Here is a 24,511-nt window from a genome sequence, read left to right on the forward strand (position 1 = left end):
GTGTGGACTCTTTTTTGGTAAATGAAGTCTTCTATGAATAGTAGTCTCTGACACATAAACATCTGCCACCTGAAGACTGTTTCTGGTTTGTCGGATAGGCGTTACTTTTTGTTTACCATAGTGTCATCAGCAGTGTATGCCTTCCTTGGCCTACTAGTTCCTTTGCGATTACCAAGTTCACCAATGTGTGATTTCTTCTTAATGATATTCCATACAGTTGATTTAGGTAATCCTAAGGTTTTACTGATGTCCCAAATGGTTTTATTCTTGTTTTTCAGCCTCATAATGGTTATTTTGACTGTCATTGGTACAGCTGTTGTCCTCATGTTGGCAACTGCACACTCCAAGGAGAAGAAAGCCTAGGTATCTAATAGCTGCAGTAATGAAGCAGTGAAACATACCTGAGTATGTTTGTGACGCCAATTATCCCAAACATCAGGGTGCCCAGAAATGATGGGAAAATGTATAAAAAGTATAATTTCTACATTTTGTGACCAAAATGTATACAAAATCTCCTTAAATTAAAGTCTGCAGTGTGCACTCTAATCACGTCTGAATTGTTTGATTTGAAATTTTAAACTGTGGAGAAGAGGGGTAAATCAAGGGAAAATGTGTCTTTGTCCCAAACACTATGGAGACCACTGTGTGTGTGTGTGTGTGTGTGTGTGTGTATATATATATATATATATATATATATATATATATATACTAGACAAAGAACCCGTTTCGACAACGTAAGATGAAACGGGCACGAGTTTGTGTCAGCAGTGTATGAAGAACAAATGATAAGTAACGAAGAAGTTGTTTTGTAATGATTGTAGTCCGCTTTACTCATTACTGTACAGGCTTGTACTGTTAGTTGATGAATTTTCCAGGCCTATAGTATAATATTGAATGGTGAATGTTCCAGTACAATATGGAATAGTAATAAGTATAAGCAGCACAAACCTGATATAGGTGTATTGAATGAATGCGTAATTGAATCAGAATGCGTAATTAGGCCTCGAGCTGCAGTCGAAATCGCCTTTCAGGCCTCTAGAGCTTTAATCAAAGTCGCCTTTCTCTTTGAATTTTTGCGGCCATAAATCCACCGCCTGCCGCGATGTTGGGGTTGGATGTCGGTCTCGTAAGGTTTTTTGGGCAGCTGTGCAGAAGGCGACTGTTTATTTGCAAAATGATTATATCTGTATCAAAATATTGTTATTGTTTAATGTAAGCTCATGTAATATTAAATACATTAAATTTGTTTTTCTTTCTAAATTTCTTTTGTTCACAAATTCATGTTATCATCTAAATTGATTAAGCTTTTTTGTCTTATTCAGATTTAGAATTGAAAAGAACTCAAATCCCTGGAAGTTTTTTATTTCACAAAATTTCTAATATATTGCTAGTAAGGTGCAAGGTAAGAGTTCTCTCTTTATGGGCATATAAATTTTAAAATATTAAATTGTAACAGTTACTGTATATGTTACAAACTAAATTTTGTTTCTAGCAGGTATAGTTGAGTTTTACTTTCATTCTACTTCTATTTTGAGTTTATCCAGAACTACTTATATTTCTACAATGTAGTTTAAAGGATACTGTTTATAATTACATTTTTTTCATTTACATCCCAGAGGTGAAATTGTGGGTCGGAGTGCAGTGTAGTAAATACCAAAAAAAAAAATGGCAAACATCTGTTTTCTGATGTAGACCACTGAGAATCTGGCAATCCACTTGATTAATATTTGACAGACAACTTAAAACCTTAAGCTAAATTAAAGTTTATGGTCACTGTCCTTGGTTGTAGGTTCAGTATTCTTTTGCTATTTTTCCTTGTATTTCTATTTTTCTCTTCTTTTCTGTGGATTGATTTTCAAGTAAATTGTTGTATCTGATATGTTGTTATTGAATTGATGACATCCATAACAATACATGAACCCAGAGCCCTGAAAAATGCCAACATACTCAAAGAAATCATTCAGCTGTTGATACGTGTTGTTCAGCCTTGTATTACATGGTTAACTCACTACTTTATTTCCACACTAAAACATACATGACATGACCAGAAGCCATCTGTGATATTTTTTGTTTTCTGTGAGTACAATATAGAGCACAGTGCATAAAGTTTGTATTGTATGTGTATTTTAATCCTTAGTGTCTGTATACTTCTTAACTATTTTAAAATGTATGTTTGCACATACTGTGCAGATCCATGAAGTACACTTTCTGGAATTTGGTAAAGTACCTTCATTTGTAAAATGAAGTTTGATACTACCCATATGATATTGGTTAATGGCAAAAGACTGATCGAGTTACCTGTGAATTTACTTGTTTAATATTTAATATTAATAAAACTGCACGATTTTCTGGCTTTCAATATATTTTTCTTTTTCTCTGCAGACAAATAATGTTGCTTCTTTAGAAAATCATAGCAAAGATAGTTTCATTTGAATGCTACTGGCAACCAATGTGAGAATATCAGCAGTACATAGTACAGTAAACTTTAAACTAGTCTTGAGTGTGTAGTATATAATACCAACAAAGTTCACGGTGTACATATCCCTGAGAATATTGGATGGGTGGGGTCAAGTAATTCTTTAGTTTGTCACAGACAAAGCTGCCTTATTCAGCTCATATGTTTAACTATAGCAACCAAGCAGGGAATCACTTAAAGAATTATGAGTGAAGCATGAAATGTTTTTTCTTTTTTAACACATGTGGACATATCAAGATTTCATCTTCATTTAAAGAGTATCTAAAGGTAAAGGTGATTTAATGTAACACATCATGTCACACTTACTTTTTATAGTCCTTTGTAATTTAAATAAACATTAATGCAAATTTCACTTGTAGAAAAAGTAAGTACACCCCTACATTCCCTCACTCCCTCAAATTCCTAAAATTAGAACTGGGTGCACCAGATCAGGTGAAAATGATTAGAAAAATAATTTGAAAGGATCTTGGAGGAACCAAGTGTGTTGTTGCCCATGTCTAGGGGTGAAATAACTCTCTTGAGGCCTTTAGAATGGTTATAGATGCTCTGTGTCTGAGCAGGGATTTAAAAAGATCTCCAAAAAAATTGGAAGTCAATGATTCTACTGTCTGGAAGATAATCGGCACGTGGAGAAGATTTTCGAACAACTGACAACTTGACCAGACCAGGTCAGGCCACTTCATCAAGCTCAGCCTGAGAGCACAATGCAAGATGCTAAAAGAAGTCTCTTAAAAACTCCAGAATTTCATCAAGGGACTTAAAGGTAGCCTTGCCACTGTTCATGTCAAAGTGCTTGACACTACCATTAGAAAGAGGCACAAATTAGATAGATAGATAGATAGATAGATAGATAGATAGATAGATAGATAGATAGATAGATAGATAGATAGATAGATAGATAGATAGATAGATAGATAGATAGATAGATAGATAGATAGATAGCTAATCCCAAGGGGAAATTCACATACTCCAGCAGCAGCATATTGATAAAAAACAATATTAAATTAAAGAGTGATAAAAATGCAAGTATAACAGACAATAACTTTGTATAATGTTAACATTTACCAACCCGAGTGGAATTAAATGGTTGAAAAGTGTGGGGGAGGAACAATCGCCTCAGTCTGTCAGTGGAACAGGACAGTGACAGCAGTCTGTCGCTAAAGCTGATCCTCTGTCTGGAGATGGTACTGTTTAGTGGATGCAGTGGATTCTCCATGATTGACAGGAGCCTGCTCAGCGCCTGTCGCTCTGCCATGGATGTCAAACTGTCCAGCTCTGTGCCTACAATAGAGCCTGTCTTCCTCACCAGTTTGTCCAAGCGTGAGGCGTCCCTCTTCTTTATGCTGCCTCCCCAGCACACCACCGCATAGAAGAGGGCGCTTGCCACAACCGTCTGATAGAACATCTGCAGCATCTTATTGCAGATGTTGAAAGACGCCAGCCTTCTAAGGAAGTATAGTCGGCTCTGTCCTCTCTTGCACAGAGAATCAGTATTGGCAGTCCAGTCCAATTTATCATCCATCTGCTCTCCCAGGTATTTATAGGTCTGCACCCTCTGCACACAGTCACCTCTGATGATCACGGGGTCCATGAGGGGCCTGGTCCTCCTAAAATCCACCACCAGCTCCTTGGTTTTGCTGGTGTTCAGTTGTAGGTGGTTTGATTCGCACCATTTAACAAAGTCCTTGATTAGGTTCCTATACTCCTGATGCAGCCCATGATAGCAGTGTCGTCCGCGAACTTTTGCACGTGGCAGGATTCTGAGTTGTATTGGAAGTCCGATGTATATAGGCTGAACTGGACTGGAGAAAGTACAGTCCCCTGCGGCGCTTCTGTGTTGCTGACCATAATGTCAGACCTGCAGTTCCCGAGACGCACATACTGAGGTCTGTCTGTAAGATAGTCCACAATCCATGCCACCAGGTATGAATCTACTCCTATCTCTGTCAGCTTGTCCCTAAGGAGCAGAGGTTAGATGGTGTTGAAGGCGCTAGAGAAGTCCAGAAACATAATTCTTACAGCACCACTGACTCTGTCCAAGTGGGAGAGGGATCGGTGTAGCATATAGATGATGGCATCCTCCGCTCCCACCTTCTCCTAGTATACAAACTGCAGAGGGTCGAAGGCGTGGCGGACCTGTGGCCTCAGGTGGTGAAGCAGCAGCCACTCCATGGCCTTCATCACATGTGATGTGATTAGATCTACATGGAAGGATGCTTGAAGGAAACATTTGCTTTCCACAAAGAACATTAGGGCAAGACTAAAGTTTACTCATGAACACCTAGGTGTGGAGGACTCCTGGAACAATGTGCTTTAGACAGGCAAGGCAAATGGAGAGTTATCTGGCCATGGTGCCTTAAGACATGTTGATGAAATCCAAAGATAGTATTTGATCAAAAGAATCTGATACCATCTTAAAACATGGTGGAAATTTTATAGTTGAGGGTTGTGTTTCTGTATCAGGTTCTGACCAGCTCATTATCATAGAATCTGTTGCGAATTCTTCATTGCACCAGATGGTGGTGGTAATAATAATAACTTTATTTATGTAGCAGCTTATACATTTACATGCAACTCAAGGTGTTTTCCACAGATTAATCAACAAAAACAAAGATATACCACATTTACTAAGATTATTATCATTAATTAATACTATGATAATTTCTAATATTTGTAAGTATACTAAGTACAAAATCAACCAGGTATTGTTAAACAAAATTTAACCACTAAATTACAAAACAAACCTTCACACTTATCAGAAAAGGGTTTTCTATTTAAAATTTTTGTATATTAAGGTTGACAATAGAACAACCTGATCTAATTAATATATAAAAATATCAGAATTACTAGATGCTATAAAGTCACTTTAGAGTGGGAAAGCAGCAGGCCCTGATGGCTACCCTGTCGAATTTTATAAGAAATCCTCCACTCAGCTAGCTCTCCTCTTATTAGCAACATTTACAGAAGCTAGAGACAATCAAATTCTACCTCAAACTTTTCGCCAAGCATTAATCATCGTCTTTCCTAAACAAAATAAGGACTTATTACAATGTGCATCATACAGACCAATTTTACTTCTGAATAATGATGTTAAGATACTCTCAAGTCTTAGCTAGAAGGATGGAGAAAGTGCTACCTACGGTAATATCACAAGATCAAACTGGATTTATTAAAGGCCGACACTTAGCTTCCAATCTTCGACGCCTGTTTAATGTAATATATTCACCAGCAAAGTCAAACACCCCAGTGATGATATTATCGTTGGATGCAGAAAAAGCATTTGATATGATTGAATGGAACTACCTTTTCACTACATTAGACAAATTTGGGTTTGGCCCAAACATTTGTGCATGGATCAAACTACTGTATACCGATCCAGAAGCTTCAGTTTGTATTAACAACATTTGTTCAGATGACTTTAAACTAGAACGTGGTACCAGACAAGGATGCCCCTTGTCACCACTGCTATTTGCAGTAGCCTTCAAGCCACTGGCAGTTCACTGTCGAAATGCTTATCAGATAAAGGGGATTATCAGAGAAGGACTTGAACAGAAAATTTCTCTATATGCAGATGATATGGTACTGTATATATCAGACCCACAAAATACTGTGCCTGCAGTCTTAACAGCACTTACAGAATTTCAAAAGATCTCTCGTCTCAGAATTAATTTGAATAAAAGTGTGCTCTTTCCAGTGAATTCACAAGCATACAGTATTGGATTGGACACCTTCCCTTTTATCATTCCAAATCAGTTTAAATACCTGGGGGTAAATATCACAACCATAAAGCTCTTTATCAACAACATTTCGCTGTCTGTATGGAAAAAATTAAGCAAGACTTGCATAGATGGTCAACCTCACTCTAGCTGGAAGAATTAACATTGTTAAGATGAATATCCTTCCTAAGCTTCTCTTTTTATTTCAAAACATTCCAATATACATCAATAAATCATTTTTTAAGCAATTAGATTCAACCATAACCTCATTTATTTGGAACTTAAAACATATACGTATTCAAAGTGCAACCCTACAAAGACCTAAGGCAGAAGGTGGCATGGCTCTACCCAACTTTCAGTTTTATTACTGGGCAGCAAACATACAAGCTATAAAAACCTGGACACAAACAGATGAACATACACAGGCTTGGTGCGCAATAGAAATAAAATCCTTCAGTACTTCTTTATATTCCCTGCTTTGTGCCCCTATTAATGCTAGTTATCACCGATATACTAATAACCCAATTGTGCTTCACTCACTCAGAATATGGAACCAATGTAGAAAGCATTTTAAGATGGAGAATCTTTTATCTGTGGCACCTATTCATGAAAATCACCTTTTTCAACCCTCACAAGCATATGCAGTTTTTAATATCTGGAAAACATTTGGGATTAAATTACTTAAAGATCTTTATATAGACATCTTTGCATCCAATGAACAATTACATTCCAAATTTAACTTTCCAGCAACACATTTCTTTCACTATCTTCAAATTAGAAACTTTGTTAAACAGAACCTTGCCTGATTTTCCTCATCTCCCACCTTCCTCTATGCTGGAAAAAATATTGCTCAGTTTCAAGGACTCAGACAGCATTTCTGCAATATATAAAATTATTTTACAGTCCCTCCCTTTCAAAGATCCAAGAACAATGGGAAAAGGATCTTTCACTCAACATATCAGAAAAGGAGTGTGGGCCTGCACCAAATTAACATCATTCTGGACAAAAATTTTTAAGTACCTTTCAGACAACCTTGGTGTCACAATCCCTTCTAACCCATTAACAGCTGTGTTTGGTGTACATCCAGATGGGGTTAAAGTGGAGAAGAACAAACAAACTGTGATTGCTTTTACTACACTATTGGCACACAGACTTATTTTGCTAAACTGGAAGAATCCTAACTCTCCTCTTTTAAGTCAGTGGGTAACTGATGTTTTATATTATTTGAAATTGGAAAAAATCAAATTCTCACTCATAGGATCTATGCAGAACTTTTTCAAAACCTAGCAGGATCTAATCAATAATATTTTAGAATAAGCTCTTAAAGCACTCAGGAAGCAAATTCTCTTCCCATTTCTTTTTCTTCTCCATTTATCTTTATCTGCCTATTAAACTATTTTTACTAGCTTAAAGTTTTACTCCGTTGGCCATGTTCTCTTTCTCAGGGGTGGGAGTAAATTTGTTTTCAATCCTAATTTTTGTAAAAATAGATCTATTTGTATGGAATGATTACAATAAATTCAATAAAATTAAATAAATAAATATATATAGTGTACAGTTAGGTCCATAAATATTTGGACAGAGACAACTTTTTTCTAATTTTGGTTCTGTACATTACTACAATGAATTTTAAATGAAACAACTCAGATGCAGTTGAAGTGTAGACTTTCAGCATTAATTCAGTGGGGCGAGCAAAACGATTGCATAAAAATGTGAGGCAACTAAAGCATTTTTTGAACACAATCCCTTCATTTCAGGGGCTCAAAAGTCATTGGACAAATTAAATAACGGGAAATAAAATGTTCATTTCTAATACTTGGTTGAAAACCCTTTGCTGAGAATGACAGCCTGAAGTCTTGAACTCATGGACATCACCAGATGCTGGGTTTCCTCCTTTTGAATGCTCTGCCAGGCCTTTACTGCAGCGGCTTTCAGTTGCTGTTTGTTTGTGGGCCTTTCTGTCTGAAGTTTAGTCTTCAACAAGTGAAATGCATGCTCAATTGGGTTAAGATCAGGTGACTGACTTGGCCATTCAAGAATTTTCCACTTCTTTGCTTTAATAAACTCCTGGGTTGCTTTGGCTGTATGTTTTGGGTCATTGTCCATCTGTATCATGAAACGCCGCCCAATCAATTTGACTGCATTTAGCTGGATTTGAGCAGACAGTATGTCTCTGAACACCTCAGAATTCATTCGGCTGCTTCTGTCCTGTGTCACATCATCAATAAACACTAGTGTCCCAGTGCCACTGGTAGCCATGCACGCCCAAGCCATCACACTGCCTCCACCGTGTTTTACAGATGATGTGGTATGCTTTGGATAATGAGCTGTTCCACGCCTTCTCCATACTTTTTTCTTGCCATCATTCTGGTAGAGGTTGATCTTTGTTTCATCTGTCCAAAGAATGTTTTTCCAGAACTTTGCTGGCTTTTTTAGATGTTCTTTAGCAAAGTCCAATCTAGCCTTTCTACTCTTGAGGCTTATGAGTGGCTTACACCTTGCAGTGCACCCTCTGTATTTACTTTCATGCAGCCTTCTCTTTATGGTAGACTTTGATATCGATAAGCCTATCCCCCTGGAGAGTGTTGTTCACTTGGTTGGCTGTTGTGAAGGGGTTTCTCTTCACCATGGAAATGATTCTGCGATCATCCACCACTGTTGTCGTAGATAGATAGATACTTTATTAATCCCAAGGGGAAATTCACATACTTCAGCAGCAGCATACTGGTACAAAAAAACAATATTAAATTAAAGAGTAATACAAATGCAGGTAAAAACAGACAAATAATAATTAAAAAAGGGAGGAACGAGACACTGTTTAGTGGATGCAGTGGATTCTCCATAATTGATAGGAGCCTGCTGAGCGCCCGTCGCTCTGCCACAGATGTCAAACTGTCCAGCTCCATGCCTACAATAGAGCCTGCTTTCCTCACCAGTTTGTCCAGGCGTGAGGTGTCCTTCTTCTTAATGCTGCCTCCCCAGCACACCACCGCGTAGAAGAGGGCGCTCGCCACAACCGTCTGATAGAACATCTGCAGCATTTTACTGCAGATGTTGAAGGACACCAGTCTTCTAAGGAAGTATTGCTGGCTCTGTCCTCTCTTGCACAGAGAATCAGTATTGACAGTCCAGTCCAATTTATCATCCAGCTGCACTCCCAGGTATTTATAGGTCTGTACCCTCTGCACAAAGTCACCTCTGTTGATCATGGGGTCCAGGAGGGGCCTGGGCCTCCTAAAATCCACCACCAGCTCCTTGGTTTTGCTGGTGTTCAGTTGAAGGTGGTTTGAGTTGCACCATTTAACAAAGTCCTTGATGAGGTTCCTATACTCCTCTTCCTGCCCACTCCTGATGCAGCCCACGATAGCAGTGTTGTCAGCGAACTTTTGCACGTGGCAGGACTCCGAATTGTATTGGAAGTCCGATGTATATAGGCTGAACAGTTACCGGAGAAAGTACAGTCCCCTGCAGCGCTCCTATGTTGCTGACCACAATGTCAGACCTGCAGTTCCCGAGACGCACATACTGAGGTCTGTTTGTAAGATAGTCCACGATCCATTCCACTAGGTATGAATCTACTCCTATCTCTGTCAGCTTGTCCTTAAGGAGCAGAGGTCGGATGGTGTTGAGGGCGCTAGAGAAAAGTCTAGAAACAGAAGACTAGAAAGTCTTCCGTGGACGTCCAGATCTTTTTGCGTTGCTGAGTTCACCAGTACTTGCTTTCTTTCTCAGGATGTACCAAACTGTAGATTTTGCCACTCGTAATATTGTTGCAATTTCTCAGATGGGTTTTTTCTGTTTTCGCAGCTTAAGGATGGCTTCTTTCACCTGCATGGAGAACTCCTTTGACCGCATGTTGTCTGTTCACAGCAAAATCTTCCACATGCAAGCACCACACCTCAAATCAACTCCAGGCCTTTTATCTGCTTAATTGATAATGACATAACGACAGACTTGCCTATACCTGCCCATGAAATAGCCTTTGAGTCAATTGTCCAATTACTTTTGAGCCCCTGAAATGAAGGGATTGTGTTCAAAAAATGCTTTAGTTGCCTCACATTTTTATGCAATCGTTTTGTTCACCCCACTGAATTAAAGCTGAAAGTCTGCACTTCAACTGCATCTGAGTTGTTTCATTTAAAATTCATTGTGGTAATGTACAGAACCAAAATTAGAAAAAAGTTGTCTCTGTTCAAATATTTATGGACCTAACTGTTTATCTACATTTTACCTAGGTATATGTAAAGGGGACCAGAGGGTGTGTTCCAACTACAGAGGATTCAGGAAGAACAGTGTGGTTTTCGTCCTAGTCGCGGAACAGTGGACCAGCTCTACACCCTTGGCAGGGTCCCAGAGGGTGCATGGGAGTTTGCCCAACCAGTCTACATGTGTTTTGTGGACTTGGAAAAGGCATTCGACTGTGTCCCTCGGGGAATCCTGTGGGGGGTTCTCGGGGTGTATGGGGTACCGGACCCCCTGATAAGGGCTGTTCTGTCCCTGTACAACCGGTGTCAGAGCTTGGTCCGCATTGCCGGCAGTAAGTCGAACCTGTTTCCGGTGAAAGTTGGACTCTGCCAGGGCTGCCCTTTGTCACCGATCATAACTTTTATGGACAGAATTTCCAGGAGCAGCCAGGGTGTTGAGGGGGTCCGGTTTGGTGGGCTCAGGATTGGGTCACTGTTTTTTGCAGATGATGATGTCCTGTTTGCTTCATCAGGCCATGATCTTCAGCTCTCCCCGGATCGGTTCGCAGCCGAGTGTGAAGCGGCTGGGATGGAAATCAGCACTTCCAAATCTGATACCATGGTTCGCAGCCGGAAAAGAGTGGAGTGGAGGAGTTCAAGTATCTTGGGGTCTTGTTCACAAGTGAGGGAAGAATGGAGTGGGAGATTGACAGGTGAATCAGTGCAGCATCCGAAGTGATGCAGGCTCTGCATCGGTCTGTCGTGGTGAGAAAGGAGCTGAGCCGTAAGTTAAAGCTCTCAATTTACCAGTCGAGCTACGTTCCTACCCTCACCTATGGTCATGAGCTGCGGGTAATGACCGAACGAAAGAGATTGCGAATACAAGCGGCTGAAATGAGTTTCCTCCACAGGGTGTCTGGGCTTTCCCATATAGATAGGGTGAGAAGCTCAGTAATCCGGGAGAAGCTCAGAGCAGAGCCACTGCTCACCCGTATTGAGAGGAGTCAGATGAGGTTGCTCGGGTATCTGATCAGGATGCCTCCTGGACGCCTCCCTGGTGAGGTGTTCTGGGCACGTCTAACTTGGAAGAGGCCACGGGGAAAACCCAGGACATGCTGGAGGGACTATGTCTCTCGGCTGGCCTGGGAACGCCTCGGGATTCCCCCGAAAAAGCTAGTAGAAGTGGCTGGGGAGAGGGAAGTCTGGGCTTCTCTGCTCAAGCTGCTGCCCCCGCGACCCGATCTCAGATAAGTGGAAGAGGATGGATGGACCTAGGCATATGTACATGGCAACCCATTGAGTAGGAACAATTTGATGTTATTTAAAGTTAATGAAAAGATACAAAATCAAATAAAACAGTCCATAGCAGTTTCAGTTGATTTAGGATGTAGATGAAATTCTTGATTCGTGAATGTGATTGTTTGACCAGCTGACACGGAGAAGAGGAAAACTAAAAATTCCTACGATGGGCCCTAGGGAAAAATCTAAACCTCTGGAAGGCCACGGTCGGAAGACAGAAATGAGACAGTCAAATAGTTAGGTCTGATGGTATTTAATTTCTGCATTATGAAAGTCAGAATGATCTAAGCCAGCTTTTCACCCACCCACCCTCTACTGGGCGCAGCTTATAGAATTAGCACAGTCAGTAGAAAGGTTTCCAAGTCCTCCTTGTTTCCTCCAGTACTCCAGGTGACTGCAAAGTAGAGTACTTTGAGCGGGTGTGGGTGGCACTCTGTTTTGGGAATGTATTATTATATGTTATCTCAATCTACATGGGAACTGTTTAACAAAATTCCCTAGGTTTATTGTTTTGGGAGTATTTAAGATCATATCCTTGGTGTATTATATTTGTACTGTACTTTTCAAAAGATACCTCAGTTTGAACCCTTTCTACACCTCTGTTGGGTGGTGTGTTTTGTTCTGGACATGGAATTTATCCTTTCCTCCACAATAACCGTTAGTTCCAACACAGCAATAGACTTCATGGCCATAACACCTGGCAGTAATATGAAATCTAGGTCAAAGATACCATATGTAAAAATGAAGACTACAAAAATGTAAGCAAAAGTTCTGAAGCAATTTTTTATGACCAAACGTTGAACTTTATCAGCTGGAATGTCAAAGGTCACAATCATGAAATAACCTCCTTAGTGTTGTATTTTATTCCAAAAAAACATGTAAAAAGCATTGCATTTTTTGGCATTAAAAATTACATATTTATTAAATCCCAAAACTATAATAATGGTACAAATAATAATAATGATGAATTCAAATATTTTGAAATGAACAAATAATAAAAAATAGTAATAATAATACTACTAATAATACCAAAACAGTATATGATCTCAAAATGTGTCCTTTGTATGGTAAATTTTAAACCATGGTGAAAGACACAATCCAACGTCACAGTCAGGACAATAATAGCATGTTTCTTTTCTGATTTTCTTCCCAGATTTATCCATTTTTGAACAGCATATTGCACAGGTACATATTGGATTGTGTTTTTTTCTGTTGGTTCTATATAATCAATAAAATGTCTACCAATAAGATGCTCTGTATCAATCCACAATGTGAATTTCCCCTTGGGATTAATAAAGTATCTATCTATCTATCTATCTATCTATCTATCTATCTATCTATCTATCTATCTATCTATCTATCTATGAGCTGGGTCGACCATGTCTCTTAAGCAGTGGTGTTGATGTGCGGTAATGATTTGTTCTATAAGCTGGCATGTAAAGTTTTCATGAGATACAGTTTCACCAGCTTCTTTTTTTGTATAAAACGAATGCATTCCAAATGCACTGTTCCACCAGATGATGAAATATCTTTTTGTAATGTTTCTTTTGTTGCTTCCGCATAACGAGACAGAAAGTAAATTCTTGATCAGCATGATCGAAGTTGCCCATTGTGCTATTGTAGTTGACCACAGCACAAAGCTTCCTAACCTTTTGCCTATATAGTGACTGTAGCTGCATTACGTACAGTGCTAAGAAGACAAACATCTTTCTTGTTATTCAATTTCAGCACAAGCACTGTACCCTTTTGCCAAGCTACTAGCGTACCACATTGTAATTTAGCTCTCCCAAAGTATTCAGGCATGCCACGATGTTTAGGATGCACTGTTCCATGTGTGTCAGTCTTCTTTGCAGCAAGATGTCAAATAGCTCTGGAAATGTATAAAAATTGTCAATGGTTATACAGTAACCTTGATCAAACAGAGCATCTATCAAAGTCAGCCCTGATGATGTAGCAACTCCGTACTGATTGTATTTCAGTTCAAACATTGTCCCTTTTCCTATGTACAGAACCGAATTCTAGATGTATCCCGTTTTAGATTCACAAAGCTGGTAAAACTTTGCTCTTTTGCTTTGCTCTTTCTGACGCGATGTACTGTATCCATGACAGTCTGCCCTTATAAGCCATGAGATTTTCATCGATGCTGACATCAAGTTCTAAAATGTAAATTTTGCTGCAGTGACCTGGTATATTTCCCAGATTTTCTTTGGTTTGGGTACTGTATGGGTATTCTCCTCAAAGTCCTCATTGTTGGTAAAGTGCAGATATTTCATAATTAGTGAAAACCTACACTCAGACATAATTTCTCCAAAGAACAGTGTTGGCAAAATTTTGTTCTTGGACCAGTACCATCACTACTCAGGTTTCACTACAAGTCCTTGCAATATCAATAAGCCTAAAAAGGCCCAGATATCATCGGCAGTTATTGGTTCCCATCTTTTTACAAGGGAAAACTGCTTAGGTGTACGGTTATTTGCCTGACACTGTTCAACGTAATGATTCGTCTCGACATCAATTCTATTGATCTCATTATCATCCAGGAATAACTTAACGTAAGTGGGAGGATCTTGGCTGTCAACATCCACTTTTATTCCTGTCTGCCCCAAAAAATCAAAACAAGGTGGCAATGGTTTATATGAAGCAGGGTCAACAGACAGCCAGATGCGAGGGTCACTTTTGGATTCATCAAAATCACTTCTGGGCTCACTGTCCACTTCAATTTCACCACCTGAGGACAGATTCACTTCCTCATCAACATCCTCACCATCACTGCTCATACTAGCTCAGTGTTTCCCAAACTCGGTCCTGGTGAACCCCTGTGGCTGCAGGTTTTTGTTTCAGCCGGATTCCTAACCATTGACAACACCTGATAGCACTGATCTCATTTAATTAGCTGTTTTTTTTTTTGTTTTATTCGACATTCAGAAAAGCCCATGGTTTTTACATTTATAAGACATTTAGAAATATTTCTGCTTTTGCTATAAATTTAAATGCTTAACTTTCTTTTGTTGATTTCATTATACTTTGACCTTTCTCTGTGAAGTTTTTCCCTCTTCATTGTATCTTAATAATGACAATTTAAAACGAGCAGATCAGACACCCAGGCAAACAACACTGAATAATCAAAGGCTGCAACTACTTTAGAGTCAGACCCACTAATTAGTAAATAATGGATCAATAAAACAATTAGAACACCTAGAAAAGTAGAATGAAAATCAAGATGAAAATACTGTTAAAAAGAAAAAAAATACATTATTCCTATATACAGTGCATCCGGAAAGTATTCACAGCGCATCACTTTTTCCACATTTTGTTATGTTACAGCCTTATTCCAAAATGGATTAAATTCATTTTTTTCCTCAGAATTCTACACACAACACCCCATAATGACAACATGAAAAAAGTTTACTTGAGGTTTTTGCAAATTTATTAAAAATAAAAAAACTGAGAAAGCACATGTACATAAGTTTTCACAGCCTTTGCTCAATATTTTGTCGATGCACCTTTGGCAGCAATTACAGCCTCAAGTCTTTTTGAATATGATGCCACAAGCTTGGCACACCTATCCTTGGCCAGTTTCGCCCATTCCTCTTTGCAGTACCTCTCAAGCTCCATCAGGTTGGATGGGAAGCGTCGGTACACAGCCTTTTTAAGATCTCTCCAGAGATGTTCAATCGGATTCAAGTCTGAGCTCTGGCTGGGCCACTCAAGGACATTCACAGAGTTGTCCTGAAGCCACTCCTTTGATATCTTGGCTGTGTGCTTAGGGTCGTTGTCCTGCTGAAAGATGAACTGTCACCCCAGTCTGAGGTCAAGAGCGCTCTGGAGCAGGTTTTCATCCAGGATGTCTCTGTACATTGCTGCAGTCATCTTTCCCTTTATCCTGACTAGTCTCCCAGTCCCTGCCGCTGAAAAACATCCCCACAGCATGATGCTGCCACCACCATGCTTCACTGTAGGGGTGGTATTGGCCTGGTGATGAGTGGTGCCTGGTTTCCTCCAAACGTGACGCCTGGCATTCACACCAAAGAGTCCAATCTTTGTCTCTTCAGACCAGAGAATTTTCTTTCTCATGGTCTAAGAGTCCTTCAGGTGCCTTTTGGCAAACTCCAGGCGGGCTGCCATGTGCCTTTTACTAAGGAGTGGCTTCCGTCTGGCCACTGTACCATACAGGCCTGATTGGTGGATTGCTGCAGAGATGGTTGTCCTTCTGGAAGGTTCTCCTCTCTCCACAGAGGATCTCTGGAGCTCTGACAGAGTGACCATCGGGTTCTTGGTCACCTCCCTGACTAAGGCCCTTCTCCCCCCAATCGCTCAGTTTAGATGGCCGACCAGCTCTAGGAATAGTCCTGGTAGTTTCGAACCTCTTCCACTTACGGAGGATGGATGCTACTGTGCTCTTTGGGACCTTCAAAGAAGCAGAAATGTTTCTGTAACCTTCCCCAGATTTGTGCCTTGAGACAATCCTGTCTCGGAGGTCTACAGACAATTCCTTTGACTTCATGCTTGGTTTGTGCTCTGACATGAACTTTCAACTGTGGGACCTTATATAGACAGGTGTGTGCCTTTCCAAATCATGTCCAGTCAACTGAATTTACCACAGGTGGACTCCAATTAAACTGCAGAAACATCTTAAGGATGATCAGGGGAAACAGGATGCACCTGAGCTCAATTTTGAGCTTCATGGCAAAGGCTGTGAATACTTATGTACATGTGCTTTCTCAATTTTTTTATTTTTAATAAATTTGCAAAAATCTCAAACTTTTTTCCACGTTGTCATTATGGGGTGTTGTGTGTAGAATTCTGAGGAAAAAAATGAATTTAAATCCATTTTGGAATAAGGCAGTAACATAACAAAATGTGGAAAAAGTGATGCGCTGTGAATACTTTCCGGATGCACTGTAACTGCTTGGTACATTTTAATATTTTTTTTTTAACAAACTTAATTCTAATTTCTATATTGTTCCTAAACACAGAGCTTGGGAAATATCAGTTCACTTAATTAGCCCAGAAGTTCAATTAAGAACAGAAGCTGGCTGGAACAAAAACCTGCAGCCACAGGGGTTCACCAGGACCGAGTTTGGGAAACACTGTACTAGCTAGGGCGTGCAACACCTGGGCTGCTGAAAGACATTTCTTACAAGACACCATCATTATGGAGGGGGTTACTGATCACACAGGTGAGAGAAGAAGATGCATTGACGCCTTTGCCCATGTGATGCTCAGAAGTTATGCTTACACATAACCAGCCTATAACGTTGCCTAAGTAATGCTCGAGACTTATGCCGACAGCACTTTTACAGCCAGAGTGATTTTCGGTTCTTCTAACGTTTACACACAGACTGAATAAAAACATAGACCATAAAAATATAACCCACACATTTAGAGAGTCCTTATATTCTACTCAGTCTAAAGAAAATAAGACACAATTTTTTTGACTCATTGTAGATACCACGGCTAGATACTCTTAGTGATGTGGAAGTAGATAAACCACTGACACTGTCAGAATTACAAGACGTTATAAACTTACTTCAGAGTGGGAAATTAGCAGTTCCTGATGGCTACCCAGTGAAATTTTATAAAAGAAAATGTTCAAATAAGTTAACTCCACTATTATTAGCAATATTTATAGAAGCTAAAGACAACAAAATTCTATCTCATACTTTTTGCCAAGTACTTATTTCCATCTTTCCTAAGAAAAAATAAGGACTTGATAACAATGTGCATCAAGGAAACCAATCTCACCCCTGAATGATGACGGTAGATACTCTCTATAGTTCTAGCTAGAAGGATTGTGAAAGTGTTTCCTTTTGTAATATCACAAGACCAAACAGGATTTATTAAAGGAAATAATAATAATTAGCTTTTAATCTTTGACTTTATTTAATATATTCAGCCATTAAATCTAAACAAAGATCTTACTATCTTTGGATGCAGAAAAAGCATTTGATGTGGTTGAATGGGACTACCTATTCATCATATTACACAAATTTGGGTTTGGCCTAAACATATGTGCATGCATCAAACTACTCAATACTAGTCCAGAAGCCTCAGTTCTTATTAACAACATTATTTCAGACTTCTTCAAACTAGAATGCAGAACTCAACAAGGATGTCCCCTATCACCATTGCTCTTTGAAATCACCATTGAGCCATTGGCTGTTCATTATCAAAATTTACCAGAGATAAAGGAGATTTTTCAGAGGACTTGGAACAGAAAATATCACTATATGCAGATGATGTGGTACTATGTATATCTGACCCACAGAATTTCATGGCAGCAGTCCTTAAACTACTGGTAAATTTTCAAAAGATATCTGGACGCAAAGTTTCTTTATTTACTTTTGCACCATACTTTATCTGCCCTTATGCATAGGTAGGATAATAGGTAGGACAAGTCTCATATTGGTTGGATTTACTGGATCATTTTAAAATGCACCCAAATGTCTTGCGTTTCAAACCTGTAAGTACTGATCCATGCTTTCAGGGTGAATATTGTTCATTTGCAAGATTTCAGCCCTGACTATTAATCCTGGGTGCCTTTTGGTGACCTTAATGCTCCTTAAATGCTCATTTTATTTAATACATGAATTCTTCATAAGCCTGAGAAGTGCATCCAGAGGCTTGTGGTAGACGTTTGAGAATTTGGAGCCTTGAATAAATTTTCATTGTTTACAAGACTTTGGTAATTTGAATGTTTTACGTTGGAGCATTATTTACATATATGCATTTAAAATTAATTTTTGTTTGAGAAATTTTTCATTTTTTGTTTAAATGTTAACTGTTTTACATTATAATTTTAAAAGCCATAGAGATTGCTGTGGGGTTCTGCCTAATTGCTATGATTCACCCTCCTGATAAATAGGAGTGCAATGGTGCAATTTGTTTTGCTTAAAATAAGGATTTATTCAGTCAATAAGTACTCTTAATAAGTCTCAATTTTTGCATTCTGGTATTGACTGTTGCTCAGAGGTGTCAAGCTGAAGGCCCATGGACTTTTTAAGTCACACACAAGTCACACACTACCTGCTATGGTGGGTTAATTTCCTTAAAAGACTGCCTTTATTGTTTATTTCATACATTGATCATATTTATATATAATTTAGCCAGATTACATTTACACCAGCTATTAAAATGTATCTTCAGTTTCCAATAATTTTTATTTGTGCAGCACAGCACATTACAGCCACTACCGTCAGAATAGAAACTGGTACACGTTCATAAACAACATTAGTGCTCTAACAGGGTGACAATCATGTGTAGACAGATAGAAAATTGCCACTCTGCTCACTTTTTAAAGCTACACAGGCATCAGGGCTGGCCATTCTTCTGTGATACTGACAAGTCTGTACTGTCTGTGACTTTGAAAAAAAAAAAGACTTCAGTCTTTCAGATGTGCATGTCTTTGTTTTGCTGATGTCAGGTGTTATTGCCAATACTAAAGTTATTTCTTGCTAAAAATCTTGGTCAACTTGTGGCAATTCAGTAATGCACAGCTATGGTTCTGTCACTGGACTTGGCTGCTTCCTGTGCTGTACACCATTGTTTAGAAAACAGTTTAACTAATTTCATAGAAGGTGTAACATGAAATGCCAATATGCATTGGAAAATGGAAAAAAAAACAAGATGAGAGAAAGAGGACAGCACATTGAGGAAACTTTTTTTCCTTTTTTCAGCTGTAAGCAACAGATGAGCAATTTGTCATAACCACATGCGAAAACAAACACTGTCTTACTTGTAGCAGTGAAGACATACAAAGACACAAGGCAGCCCATTACTGCTATCAAATGCATTTTGCAAATGATTGTGCAGAGCACTTAAAGTAAAAGAGTCAAAAACTACTTACCTTCCACTATGACTCAAAAACATTTATTACATTGAGTAATTCTAGTGATGAAATGCTCTGCTGTGTGGATATACAGTATGTTTTGATAAAGCAATTAAGTTTTATGCAGAAGAAATACAAATGTTTTGTACTATGTTTTTTTATTTCTTTGTGCATCAGTACAGTATAAGATTAGCAAGAAAAAGTGCTGCATACATAAAATTCATTTATAATTACACCACAAGAACTAAGAGTGACTAATTAGTAATATGTAATGAAACACATGTAAAACACACTAAATTAAAGGTATTCTTAAACAGTAAAAAGTGTAGTTCAATGAATTAAGTTATTTAACATAAATAAATACATGTATATTTACATGTATGCAGTCTTTCAGCTGCCATTATCAATTAATTGTTTCAATGTACAAGAATATTTTATGAATAATTGTTATATTTCCATATACTCATAATGATGCTGGCTTAAAACACAGACTGTCTGAACAAATAATGTATAAAATACAAAAAAAATGTACAATACATATAGTCATTTAAAAAAATTTGGGATCCCCTCTTAATTCTTTGGATTTTTGTTTATCATTGGCTGAGCTTTCAAAGTAGCAACTTCCTTTTAATATATAACATGCCTTCTGGAAACAATAGTATTTCAGCAGTGACATTAAGTTTATTGGATTAACAGAAAATGTGCAATATGCATCATAACAAAATTAGACAGGTGCATAAACCTGGGCACCCCAACAGAGATATTACATCAAAACTTATTTGAGCCTCCTTTTGCAAATATAACAGCCTCTAGACGCCTCCTATAGCCTTTGATGAGTGTCTGGATTCTGGATGGAGGTATTTTTGACCATTCTTCCATACACAGTCTCTCCAGTTCAGTTAAATTTGATGGCTGCCGATCATGGACAGCCTGCTTCAAATCATCCCATAGATTTTCGATGATATTTAAGTCAGGGGACTGTGACGGCCATTCCAGAACATTGTACTTCTCCCTCTGCATGAATGCCTTTGTAGATTTTGACCTGTGTTTTGGGTCATTGCCTTGTTGGAATATCCAACCCCTGCGTAACTTCAACTTTGTGACTAATTCTTGAACATTATCCTGAAGAATTTGTTGATATTGGGTTGAATTCATCCGACCCTCAGCTTTAACAAGGGCCCCAGTCCCTGAACTAGCCACACAGCCCAGCAGCATGATGGAACCTCCACCAAATTTGACAGTAGGTAGCAGGTGTTTTTCTTGGAATGCGGCGTTCCTCTTCTGCCATGCAAAGCACTTTTTGTTATGACTAAATAACTCCATTTTTGTCTCATCAGCCCAAAGTACTTTGTTCCAAAATGAATCTGGCTTGTCTAAATGAGCATTTGCATACAACAAGCGACTCTGTTTGTGGCGTGAGTGCAGAAAGGGCTTCTGTTTCATCACCCTGCCATATAGATGTTCTTTGTGCAAATTGCGGTGACTTGTAGAACGATGTACAGATACACCATCTACATCAAGATGTTCTTGCAGGTCTTTGGAGGTGATCTGTGGGTTGTCTGTAACCATTCTCACGATCCTGCGCATATGCCGCTCCTGTATTTTTCTTGGCTTGCCAGACCTTTTGGGTTTAACAGCAACTGTGCCTGTGGCCTTCCATTTCCTGATTACATTTCTTACAGTTGAAACTGACAGTTGAAACCTCTGAGATAGCTTTTTATAGCCTTCCCCTAAACCATGATACTGAACAATCTTTGTTTTCACATCTTTTGAGAGTTGCTTTGAGGATCCCATGCTGTCACTCTTCAGAGGAGAGTCAAAGGGAAGCACAACCTGCAATTGACCACCTTAAATACCTTTTCTCATGATTAGACACACCTGTCTATGAAGTTCAAGGCTTAACGAGCTAATCCAACCAATTTGGTGTTGCAAGTAATCAGTATTGAGCAGTGACATGCATTCAAATCAGCACAATGACAGGGGGACCCAAATTTAATTTCATACAACTAAATACTGCTTCACTAAAAATCTTTGTTCGTATGTACTCAGATGTTCCTAGGAAATGAAAGACATACCACTGTTACCTTTTTTGTTGAAAGTAAATTATTATGCAGGCTGAGAGGGGTTCCCAAACTTTTTCATATTACTGTATATCATCTTAAAGTTCTGATCACCTCATTTAGTTTTTTCTCATATTAGTAAAAAGTAAAAAATTCTTAGACCAAATACTTCACAATATTTTAATAAACTGATTTATAAATAAAAGACCAGTATAATCTAATGTAAGCATCATAGTCAGATATTTGATATACTGTAGTAGAATCTAATAATAATACTGTAATGGTGATAGAATTTTAAGTATTAACTGCATTCACTTTAGAAATATAAGCAGTATACTGGTTCTGATTCTGACTGTTTTTTGATGGTTGCAAGACTGAAATTACAGTCATTTAACTGTTATATTAGATAATCTTTTAAGTTCTCAAACTAAGTCTTGGTGACTCAATGCGCCTTGAAAGTGTTTGATCCCAACACTAAATGCTACACTAAACACTTCAGTGCTAGCCCCGTGCTCATTAGTAAATAACGGAGAGTGAAAACTTTACAAACTAAGTTAAATAATAAAAAAAACAGTTAATAATTCCTATGCAACATAAATATTTAGTACGTTCTAATAAAAAAAATACCACACTTAGTTTAATTATTTCTACATTGATCTCACAACATAAAAACTGTGAAATTAGAACTTTCTTCATTAGGCTAAGAATCCAGTTAAAAAACTTGTTTGGAACAAAAACCTGTAGACATAAGGGTGCCCACTGGACTAGAGTAACATGAGTTGTGCATTATATTGGGACTCTCAAGTAATATTGTTAAGTTACAATGTCCTTGTTCGAGTCTATTAAAATCTGTTCTGTTTTTTATGGTAAAGTAATATGGCAAAGACTTCAGAAAGAAATTATTTTAATCTTGGTCTTTTGATTACTGTTCAGTGTCAAGGATTATCTAGAATGGAGACGTAAGGGCATTTTAGTTGCTTTGATGAAGTATTAAGTATGAACATTCATTCATTAGACAATGTGGATTGTTATAATGCAGCCTAAGAAAAGTGTCCAAAAGTGGCTGAAACACAAACCTTATGCTACATGTGTGTGTTGTTGTATGCTGTTGTTGTATGCTGTTCATACCTTTGCACACAGTGAGCTAGGCATGTGCCTTTAGAGCCCTTATACAACTTAATCTTGCTTTTCAGAGACAAAATAGGCAGAGTAATATGATGTTCTCTTTTATAAAAAAGGAAGGAACAAAAACTTTCAAGATTTTGATGTCAAACTGTATGTTAAACGTGTAACTATGTCATCTGATTTCCTTCTCAAAAATTAAGAAATTATGTTACAACCTTCATTTTATGAGCCTTTACCAAATGTTTCTTAAAATGCTGATGTTTAAGTGACAGAACATTTGACAAATTAATAAATCTGCGTCTAATAATGGAAAGAAACATGAATAACAAGGACATTTTGTATATAGTGTATGCTTAGAAAGCTGGTTTAGAGGCAGACTACAGATAATTAATATGCTTTAAACATTTTCTCGTTAAGATGTCTGCCTATTGAGAATTGTTTTTATGACATTTCTTCTTTATTTTCTCCCCATTGCCTTCCCAGGATGGTCTTGTAGGATTCACAGCTGTGAAGCTGAAAAAAAGGCTTTCTGCAGCAGACTTTTACAATGGGTATCTTCATCAGTCTTCTGTGACTAGGAGCGGTATTCCTCAAGAAAAGTGGCTGTTTAAGACTTTCAAAAAACAGCATAAAAAGGACAAGGATGCTAATTTCTTTATTCATTCATACAATCATGGCAGAGTTAAAAATAAATAATTGTAAAATAAATTTTAATAGTGCTATTTCTATTCAGTCAGCGAGGGTTTCTTAAGAATTTAATTACCCACATAATACAATGAGCCAAGGAAAATTCTGCTTTTGTTGATCTGTAGGTGCCTTACATTCCCAGAGAAAGAACAAGAGACCACCATTTGTAGATGAAAGAGATAAATCTGTAGTCTACATCTGTTTATGGTACACCGTTCCACTCCATCATCCTAGAGCCAAGTGGGCATCCCTGATCCTTGAGGGGTTAATTTAATTTCTTAATGTAACATGAGCAATATATATGTGACAGTAATGACCCTATAAATGCTGTTAAACTCCTAATCAGAGTGCTTACCCTAGCTCTGGTTACTTAGAAATTAATGTAACTTCTGTTTCACTTTTTTCCACACTGTTTTCTTGCTTTATTTAATTGATTTTAAAGAATGTTCAGTTCTTTAATATTTCTTGTTAATAACAAATAACAGGGTGTTAAAGTACACAAAATTGGTTGGAGTAAAAGCACTGGACCTTCTAAGATCAGGACTCCCAACATTGTCTTAATGATAAAATAAAGTTGGACACGTGATGAAATTTCAGAAGGTTATTTAACTGATTTTACTATTATTTCTTATAGAAAGACCCAAAAGATTGATGATTAGAACAAGCAAGGTATACTTGTTTTGGGAACATATAGTTGGTGTAGAACATACGGTGATCCACCAGCAGAGAGCCTTAATTGTCCTTTAGTTGGCATACTGTAGACAGTGAAGCAGGATCAGGTTGTGGAAAATGATCAGACTGGAGCAATTTAATTTTAACTTTATTACAGTGTGTTGCAATTTAAATTTTTGGATGTCAAAACATCAATAAGGGGAGAAGCCTTTACAGGTTTATTATTCTGATCTAAGATATCTAGTACAAATGTCATAGCAAAGAGTCATTTTAGACAAAAAAGAATGAGTTTCACTAATGTGGTAGAAATGTGTAAGTAAACAACAAAAGCATTTAGTGAGTATGATATTAATTATCTTGACTTTGAGTACTTGAGTAACTCATGACAGGTTAATAAATCAAGAGTTGTAGTGCAGGAGCAGATGACTCTAACATGGAAGGCAAACAGTTGTGGAGCAAAGAAC

At 38.1% G+C, this 24,511-nt stretch overlaps 1 protein-coding gene across 3 annotated transcripts in view; it reads left to right on the top strand.

Moving 5' to 3' along the window:
* Nucleotides 1–23,396, top strand: part of mtfmt (mitochondrial methionyl-tRNA formyltransferase) — a 157,734-nt gene extending 134,338 nt beyond the window's left edge. For 2 of the 3 annotated variants that reach the window (XM_028823099.2, XM_051920233.1), the window contains 2 exons: nucleotides 1,323–1,402; nucleotides 23,172–23,396. In XM_028823099.2, the coding sequence (XP_028678932.1) occupies nucleotides 1,323–1,402; nucleotides 23,172–23,384 (293 nt within the window). In that variant the 3' untranslated portion in view covers nucleotides 23,385–23,396. The remainder of the gene's footprint in view (nucleotides 1–1,322; nucleotides 1,403–23,171) is intronic. The other variant, XM_028823100.2, reaches the window with a different exon arrangement.
* Nucleotides 23,397–24,511: the final 1,115 nt, after the last annotated feature.

This window comes from Erpetoichthys calabaricus, chromosome 17 (assembly GCF_900747795.2).
Source record: "Erpetoichthys calabaricus chromosome 17, fErpCal1.3, whole genome shotgun sequence".
In the NCBI taxonomy this organism is placed as follows: Eukaryota; Metazoa; Chordata; class Cladistia; order Polypteriformes; family Polypteridae; genus Erpetoichthys; species Erpetoichthys calabaricus.